Here is a 9,740-nt window from a genome sequence, read left to right as displayed (position 1 = left end):
ATAAAATAAGCAAACTACTGAGAGGTGAGACCCACAGGTGGAGAAGGCTTTGTGCTTCCACCTGAGGAAGGAATCCCTCAGAATGGAGGAAGTAATTTTATAGCATGAGCAAAGAATCCCTGAGAAAGGAAGAAAACCAGAGATGGCACCAACAAAATATATGACTATGCTTCTGGTAAAGGTATGAGAACAGGCAAGGTTAAGGACCTGGGAAGGTTTACAGTAGAAGTTAGTAATTTCCTCATCCTTGAAGGACATATAGTGTAAAGCAATCAAATTGTGCATCTGGGATTCAAAAAGACTAAACAAAAGAGACATCAAAACTAAGAAGTCACTGAGATGAGGGTTCATGATGACAGGATAATGCAGGGATGACAGATGGCCACATACTGGTCATAGGCCATCACAGTCAGAAGCATACCATCCATACTTCCAAAAATGAGAAAAAGAGACATCTGAGGCAGGCTTTCTCCATAGGAGATGACTCCACTGTGAGTTTGGATGTCCACAATCATCTTAGGGACCACAGTGGAGGTGCTACAGATGTCAATCAAGGACAGGTTGCACCATCATGTACATCCATAAGAATAAGATTTATTCCATGCTTGTATAATTATATCAAAATGAATTCTGTTGTCATGTATAACTAAAAGAACCAATACATTAAAAAAATAATATATGTTTCAGAATTAACATTTCAGAGGGATTTTCATTTTTACCCATGAAATTTGAGTTCTTGGTTTCCCTGCAGGATCCCATTCTTCTGCACAACAGTTCCTCACAAGAAACTGCTGTTATGATTCTATGCACACATTTTTTCAGTATGTGCATACCAGTCCTGATTTGTGTCCATCAGCAGTTTTTTAAAAGCTTACCTATTCAGTACCTAAAGCTCACCTAAGTAGACTACAAAGCAAACCCGTTGCCCCTGAATTTTACTAGCTCACATTGGCATGTGCAATTAAGTCTCCTGTCTGTGAATTACACACATCAACTTTGAAAGCTTTAACTGATACACTTCATTACCTAAGAGAGAGACATCATTTAATGAGTGAGTTTATTATTATGACTATCTTTTCAAATTCCCATGCCTCTCTCCATGTCACACAAATGAAATTTTCCAGATCATATTTGTGTGATTGATAGTTACTTGAATTCCAAAGATACCAATATTCCATACCAAGGTGAATGTTCATTTCTTTTTTTTTTTTTTTTTTTGCAGTGCTGGGGATTAGAACCCAGGGCCTTATGCTTGTGAGGCAAGCACTTAACCAACTGAGCTATATCCCCAGCCCCTGTTCATTCCATTTTATGTTACTCACCTGTTTGTCTCAATAAAAAAAATTTAGTCCAAATAAATTATAACATATTACTGTTACCATGTACTTTCAGGAATATTGCTAACATACATCTTTTAATAATGTTTACTTGATCATTGACCAAAAATTTTCATTTAGTATAGGAAATAATGGGTCATTTGGCCCTGGCAGAGAAGACGGTGTACTGGAACGGGTGTCAGGAAATCAGTGTTGTAGTCCTGGATCCATGTTCTAGTACCCAAGTGCTGATGTGTGTAATCTCTCCACCTTTCTGAGCACATGCTACTTAATGAAAGTAGAGAGAGAAATGCCAATATGTATGTAAGGGAAATTTCAAACCAAAGAAATATTTGGTCATTGTACTGTTCATTCAAATAAAGATTTTCATTGTTATGGAAATGGTGAGTGAGAAAAAAATGGAGAAGTCCAACAAAGCCTGCAGTGATGTGGCTCCAAAATGTGAATCAGCTCAAACATAAATATTATTTGCAGGTGGGCACAATGGCACATTCCTGTAATACCAGTGGCTTAGGCACCTAAGGCAGAAGGATGGTGAGTTCAAAGTCAGCCTCAGCAACTTAGCGAAGCCCTAAGCAACTCAGTGAGGCCCTAAGCAACTCAGTGAGAACTTATCTCTAAATAAAATATAAAAAAATTGTGACTCAGTGACTCAGCACCCTGGGTTCAATCCCCAGCATCCCTCCCAAAAAAGGTTATTTGCCCATGTCTTTCTCCCCCTTTTTCTGGGTTAATATCCATGAATATCTCACCATTATCCTTGAATAATTAAATAGCATAAGTGATGTTAAATGAAAACTTAAGATTCATGAGTCCATGATACAGACACAAGAGCTATTATATCTTATATCTTGTTCTGTTGGACATTCCCAAAAGGGAGGAAAGTGCAGAAAGGAAATCTTCAGAGTGTTGAAACTGCATTGATTACAGCCAATTTTTGTGAACTAAGGAAGAGTCTACTCAGGGTTTAACAGAGACTACTTATTTTTTATTCCTTCTCTATGCCTAACAAAGTATAGGCTATGGGGAATCAGAAATGAAAGATTAGTCATTTTTCTCTAAATACACAACTTATACTTAGATAAGGACAAAATAAAATATCCTGTCACTGAAATGTGGAAACAGTAACTTCAAATACATTATAGTTTACATTATATTTTATTTGAATATGAAGATTAACCTCATTATTAATAATAATATCTAAAGTGTATTTCACCCTTCTTTTACACATTTATCACATATTAATAAAATAGGGAGTACCCATTATTTGTTTAATCTGAACTCACTACAGTTGTATCACCTAGAAATTATCTCAGATGACAATGCTGAGTCTCAGAGGTGCTAACAACCTTCCTGTGTCACAGACACAAGTGTTGCAGATAGATTCAAAACTGAACCCTCAACCCAGATCACCCACTCCTTGGTACTTTCCCGAAAGTTCTAAAATTGGCATTCTACAGCGGCACAGACACCTCAGTGTTTACAGCAGCACATTAGCTAAATTATGGAATCAACCAAGATGCTCCCAAAAAAAGAATAGATTAAGAAATTGACTTCTACTCAGTCATAAAACAGGATGAAATTATGGACATGGTCAGTAAATGGATGAAAATGAATGAAAATTAGACTATCATGCTAAGTGAAATTAGCAACTCAGAGGCCAAATGTTTTCTCTCACATGCAGAAGCTAGAGTAAAATAAAGGAAAGAGGGAGGGAAGGATAGAATAACATAAAAAACCTATCAAATATAAATTAATAGATGAATGAAGGAAGGAGAATAGAGGAAGGAGATTGGGAGAGGGAAGGTAGGGAGGGTGGGAGGGAAGAGGGGGGATCATGAGCTGAAATTGATTTCCATGCATGTATGAGTTTACCAGGATGAAGCCAACTACTATGTATAACCATAAGGCTCTAATAAAAAATAAAACTGAATAATCAGGCTCTGGGTCTGATGTACTAAATTTCTTCACTGTTTCCTAGCCATCACAAAGTTTTAAGCAGATGTCCAGAGGTCTAAACCACAGGGACATCTGAAGTACATACTTAAACTCTGGTCAATTTCTTTAAAAATAATGAAATCGGCAGTTCCCTTTAGGTCCCTTTTGAGACTGGGTGGGCAGATTGATACTGCCATTTACCGGTGACAAGTTCTGCTCCTTCTAATGTTGAAGATTGAACACTAGAGAAGCACGCCAAGGCAAGCATATTAAACAGGTTTTATTTAAAGGTAATGATACAGACTTCTCCCGGCAGGAAGAAGGGGGCCATGGCTGATGTTCTAAAGTCCAAAGAAGTGAGTGCACCCTACATCTTTTATAGGTGAAAGTCTCTTTTGTTCTCCAGTTCTCTCCCTCCCTTATCTCTCCTTCCTGCCTACTGACTAGGCCTGGTTTTGCATTAAGTGAGAAGCCATGGGCAGGGGGAGGGCCAAGGTGATTCATGCAGGTAAGGGCCCAGGGGGCATTCATTAGCAGCTCCATGCTTGCAGTCCTTGATAAAGGCAGGTAAATTTGGTAATCAATGAGCTCGGAGATCCTTGACTTTCCATTCTTCCAGGGGCGGTCTCCAACTTCCAGAGGCAGATGGCTTCATGGCTTCATTTCCTCGATTTGATCAGATCCCCTATTTCTACACTAACTACCTGTCCCTAATTCTGGCTTCAAGATGACAAGAGTGGACATGAATATGGACAGATGCAAGATATCCTTAGAGAAGCCAGGGGGAAATCTGCTGGATTATCAGGTACCTGCTGGATTATCAGGTGCCTGCTTGCTCTGTGATCTTTTCTGTGATCTGTAGCTCTCCATCTTATGCTTGATGCATCTGGTGGCATCCCTGCTTTGCTCTGTTATCTACCAGGAGCCCCAAATGGAAAAACACAGTGAGCAGAGAGGTCTCTTCCTGGAGAGGTAGGAAAGTGAAATGTCTTGTGATGTCAAGGGGACAATGTACCAGGATTCTCCTTCAGGAAGCTCAGCATCAGTACTGAGACACACTAATTCAAACCCTCCCTCACTCTTCTTAAAACTAATGTGATAAGAGTTATAATAAAATGATAGTCCCCTTCCCTTTGTGGAAAATAAAGTAGGTACTCATCATCACTGAACTTTTGGATGTTAGCATCCTCCAGTCTCACTACCCACACTGTCATGTTAGTCCTGAAGATGAAGGAAAACTTCCAATGGGCCTCCCCCATCTGTCATCTCCCTCAACACTTACTGGTGTAGGCTGCTTCTCTCCTGCATCATTACCAAGGAATGAGAACCCAATGCAGTTGAACTTTCTAGCGCCCAGAGAAGGATCTGACTCTGTCCTCAGACTTGAAATGAATACAGTGGCAGATACAAGCTTCCTGATGCAGACAACCAAGGAAGGAGGCAACACAGGATTTGGAACTCACTTGGCTGTACCCATCATGCTAAAGGACTGGAAGCACAGGTTGATTATTTACTACAACAGGACCTTAGAGGTTCAAGGCACAGAGGTTATTATTAGCCAAATTGGTCCATGCAATCCCAATCTCTAAAGACCTATTTTTAGTAGAGATCCTAAGAAGATGAAATGAATGTCTGCCAAATTTGTGGGAGTATTCTGTTCAGGAGGAAGCTCTGGGTACTAGTCACTGCATTTCTTTCTTCTCTTTTTTTCTTCATCTTTTTTTAAACAGCAACTGCATTTCATCTCTACTGAATATTGTGGCAAAATGTACATAATGAAACATTACCATTTTTGCAATTTTTAGGTGCACTCTGCAGTGTTGTTAGTTATAATCACTTAGCTGTGTAGCTATCATGAACATTCCCTTTCAAAAGTATTTCCTCTTCCCCAAGTAAAACTTTGTACCCTATTAAAAAATTCCATATTCTTCCCTCTCACAATCTTGGCAATGACCATTCTTCTATAAAACATGATGAGTAATTAAATCCCACAATATATATAATGTGATCAAAAGACATGCATTACAGGCTTATAGGTTTAGTTCTGCTAGCAATTGCAACCCACATACCAAATGGACACCACAGATTCAGATTTTACTCTTCTGCTATGGATCCTCCTCAGGGTATTTTTAATGTCCCTGTTCCTCAAGCTGTAAATTAAGGGATTCAGCATAGGGGTGACAACAGTGTACATGACAGAGGCAACTGCACCCTTTCTGTTGGAAGAAGACATATTTGAAAAAAGGTACACTCCAATGGCACTGCCGTAAAATAAACAAACAACTGCCAGGTGAGACCCACAGGTGAAGAAGACTTTGAACTTCCCACCTGCTGATGGAATTCTCAGAATGGAGGAAACAATTTTAAAGTAAGAGAAAAATATCCCCGAAATGGGAACAAAGCCATAAAAACCACCAAGAAAATACCTGACCATATTTTTGGTGAAGGTTTCAGGACAGGCAAGATTAAAAATTTGAGAAGGGTCACAAAAGAAATTAGAAATTTCTACATCCTTGAAGTAGCCAAAATGTAATGCAATCAAATTGTGTAACTGGGAGTCCAAAAGGCTAAACCAAAGAGACAGAAACACTAAGAAGCCACAAAAGTGAGGGTTCATGATGATCTGATAGTGCAGGGGATGACAGATGGCCACGAACCGGTCATAGGCCATCGCAGTCAGAAGCAGACTCTCCATACATGCAAAAAAGACAAAAAGAGACATCTGAGTCAGGCAGCCCACATAGGAGATGACCCTGCTGTGAATCTGGATGTTCACAAGCATCTTGGGGACTGTGGTGAATGTGAAGCAGATGTCAATCAAGGACAGGTTGGAGAGGAAGAGGTACATGGGGGTGTGGAGGTGGGAGTCAGAGCTGACAGCTAGGATGATGAGCAGGTTCCCAAGCACTGTGACCAGGTACATGGACAGGAACAATCCAAAGAGGATGGGCTGCAGGCCTGAATCTTCTGAGAGATCCATGAGGTAGAATTCCAATATAGATGTTAGATTTGGGGACTCTAAATTCCTTGGACACCTTTTGAAATTCAAAAAATAAAAATTGGAAAAATGGACTGGGGCTCCGGGTGGCTGCCTGAAGAGGAGCTGTGTGGCGAGCTGTTTGAACTCAGAGTGAGTGCTCCTGAACACCGGGAGGTTGCCTGGAGGAAGAGGAGGAGCATGGCGGGTCGCTTGACTTAGGAGTGACTGCATCAGAGCCACAGGCAGTTGCCAGAGGAGAAGCTGCGTGGCGAGCTGTTTGAACTCAGAACGACCGCTCCAGAACACTGGTGGCCTGCCTGGAGGAGGAGCCCGGTGGGTCGCTTGGTCTAGGAGTGACTGCATCAGAGCCACAGGCGGTTGCCAGAGGAGGAGGCGAGTGGTGAGTTGAATGGACTAAAAGCAACCGCTCCTGAACACCGGTGGCCTGCCTGGAGGAGGAGCACGATGGGTCACTTGGTCTCAGAGCCACCGCTCCTGAACACCCTGGGGTCTACCCCGAGGAGGAGGAGGAACAGGACGGGTCACTTGGACTCAGAGTGACTGCCTAGGGCTACGGGCAATTGGCGGGAGAAGGAGACCCGAAGTGAGTTGCTTGGACTCTTAGTGACTGCGTCGGAAACCGGGCCGCTGTCTGGAGGAGGAGGTGTGTGGTGGGTCTCTGGGTCTTGGAGCTATTGTACGGGGCTCCAGATGGTGGCTCAGAGGAGGGGCCGCATAGCCAGGTGATTAGGTGCAGAGCAGGGTCCCAGGAGCTAGGTGGCTTCTTGCTGGAAGAGCTGCACAGAGAAGTTTCCAGGACTGCAGGCAGATTCTCTGGGAGAGGCAGCCTAAGGAGACTCGCCTGCGAAGGGTTAGGCTCCCAGGCCCAGCAGGTAGGTCCGGGGCCCGTGGGAATGTTGCAGAGGAAGACAGCCCAGCCCAGGTGGTAGTTGTAGATTGAGGGGAACCTCTAGGAGGGCAACAGACCAGCAAGACGTCCCCACCGAGTGAGTCTTCCCTGCCGGGGGAGGTTTTCCCCCAGGGATGGTAAAACCAGAGATACAGGCACAAACAGGACTTGCCTCAGCCCAAAGCCTAGTTCCCCATTGGATGACCATTGGTCAACAAGTGGAGGCACCTCTGCCCACTAGCAAGGAATATACACCACCTGAGGGTCACCACCCCTAGAGAGGCAGCTTCTTCCTGGAGCTCAGCATTATCAACTTCCTCCAAGACTTCAGACTACTGAGGGATAAGAGGGGATATACTAGCAATCTTCAGGGACATTATAAGTCGATAGAGGAAATCTGCAATATCTTAATGACCGACTGATTCCTGAACAATATGAGAAAACAAGGGAAGAAAATGCCCCAAACAAATCTAGATGTTACATGAATAAAATCCAATGACAGAATGGCAGAAGAAATGACAGAAAGGGAGTTCAGAATGTACATAATTAAAATGATTAGGGAAGCAAACGATGAGATGAAAGAGCAAATGCAGGCATTGAATGATCGCACCAATCGACAGTTAACAGAGCAAATTCAGGAAGCAAAAGATCATTTCAATAAAGAGTTAGAGATATTGAAAAAAAACCAAACAGAAATCCTTGAAATGAAGGAAACAATAAACCAAATTGAGAACTCCATAGGAAGCATAACCAATAGGATAGAACAGCTGGAAGACAGAACTTCAGATATTGAAGACAAAATATTTAACCTCAAAAACAAAGTTGAACAAACAGAGAAGATGGTAAGAAATCATGAACAGAATTTCCAAGAACTATGGGATATCATGAAAAGGCCAAATTTGAGAATTATTTGGATTGAGGAAGACTTAGAGAAACAAACCAAAGGAATGAACAATCTATTCAATGAAATGATATCAGAAAATTTCCCAAATCTGAAGAATGAAATGGAAAATCAAGTCCTAGAGGCTTATAGGACTCCAAATACACAAAATTACAACAGACCCACACCAAGACACATTATAATGAAAATACCGAACATACAAAATAAAGACAGAATTTTAAAGGCTGTGAGAGAAAAGAACCAAATTACATTCAGGGGGAAGCCAATACGGATATCAGCAGATTTTTCAATCCAGATCCCTAAAAGCTAGAAGGGCCTGGAACAACATTTTTCAAGCTCTGAAAGAAAATGGATGCCAACCAAGAATCTTATACCCAGCAAAACTTACCTTCAAATTTGATGATGAAATAAAATCATTCCATGATAAACAAAAGCTAAAAGGATTTACAAAAAGAAAGCCAGCATTACAGAACATTCTCAGCAAAATATTTCATGAGGAAGAGATAAAAAACAAAGAAGCAAATCAGCAAAGGGAGGAATTATCCTAAAGGAACTGTCAAACAAAGGAGGAACCAAAATGTGTCAAAAAATTTAAATATGAACCAAATGACCAGGAATACAAATCATATCTCAATAATAACCCTGAATGTTAATGGCCTGAATTCATCAATCAAAAGACATAGACTGCCAGATTGGATTAAAAAGAAAGATCCAACAATATGTTGCCTGCAAGAGACTCACCTCATAGAAAGAGATACCCATAGACTAAAGGTGAAAGGATGGGGAAAAACATACCATGCACATGGACTCAGCAAAAAAGCTGGAGTATCCATCCTCATTTCAGATAATGTGGACTTCAAGCCAATGTTAGTCAGAAGGGATAAAGAAGGACATTTCATACTGCTTAAGGGAAGCATAAATCAGCAAGATATAACAATCATAAACATCTATGCCCCAAACAGTGGCTCATCCATGTATGTGAAACAAATCCTTCTCAATTTTAGAAACTAAATAGACCAAAACACAATAATACTAGGTGATTTTAACATGCTTCTCTCACCGCACTGAACAGATCTTCCAAACAAAAATTGAACAAAGAAACCATAGATCTCAATAACACAATCAATAATTTAGACTTAACAGACATTTATAGAATATACCATCCAACCAAGAGCGAATATACTTTCTTCTCAGCAGCACATGGATGCTTCTCTAAAATAGACCATATATTATGCCACAAAGCTAATGTCAGCAAATACAAGAAGATAGAGACACTACCTTGTATTCTATCAGATCATAATGGATTGAAGTTAGAAATAAATGAAAGAGTAAAAAACAGAAACTACTCCAACACCTGGAGATTAAACAATATGCTATTATATGATGAATGGATAACAGAAGATATTAGGAAGGAAATTAAAAATTCTTAGAAGTAAACGAGAACAAAGAAACATCATATCAAAATCTCTGGGACACTATGAAAGCAGTACTTAGAGGAAGATTTATTTCATGGAGCGCATTTAATAAAAGAAGTAAAACTCAAAAAATAAATGACCTAACACTGCAGCTCAAAGCCCTAGAAAAAGAAGAACAGATCAACACCAAAAGTAGTAGAAGACAGGAAATAGTTTAACTGAGAGATGAAATCAACGAAATTGAAACGAAAGTAACAAT

At 40.7% G+C, this 9,740-nt stretch overlaps 1 protein-coding gene across 1 annotated transcript; it reads right to left on the bottom strand.

Moving 5' to 3' along the window:
- Positions 1-347: 347 nt before the first annotated feature.
- Positions 348-6,240, bottom strand: LOC124968005 (putative gustatory receptor clone PTE01). Its single transcript, XM_047530413.1, has 2 exons — positions 5,345-6,240; positions 348-537 (listed from the first exon to the last, which is right to left on the bottom strand). Exons 1-2 carry the CDS (start codon positions 6,196-6,198, stop codon positions 348-350), a joined length of 1,044 nt encoding a protein of 347 aa, XP_047386369.1. The 5' UTR covers positions 6,199-6,240.
- Between the last annotated feature and the right edge of the window lie 3,500 nt (positions 6,241-9,740).

This window comes from Sciurus carolinensis, chromosome 17, assembly GCF_902686445.1.
Source record: "Sciurus carolinensis chromosome 17, mSciCar1.2, whole genome shotgun sequence".
NCBI lineage: Eukaryota > Metazoa > Chordata > Mammalia > Rodentia > Sciuridae > Sciurus > Sciurus carolinensis.
Note: the sequence above shows the minus strand (reverse complement) of the source record. Positions and strands in the feature narration are given on the sequence as shown.

Coding starts and splice junctions, on each gene's coding strand:
- LOC124968005 (XM_047530413.1), bottom strand. CDS start 6,198: ATGTACCTGGTCACAGTGCTTGGGAACCTGCTCATCATCCTAGCTGTC. Junction 538..5,344: donor GAATCTGTGGTGTCCATTTG/GTATGTGGGTTG, acceptor TGACATCTGTAG/CACCTCCACTGTGGTCCCTA.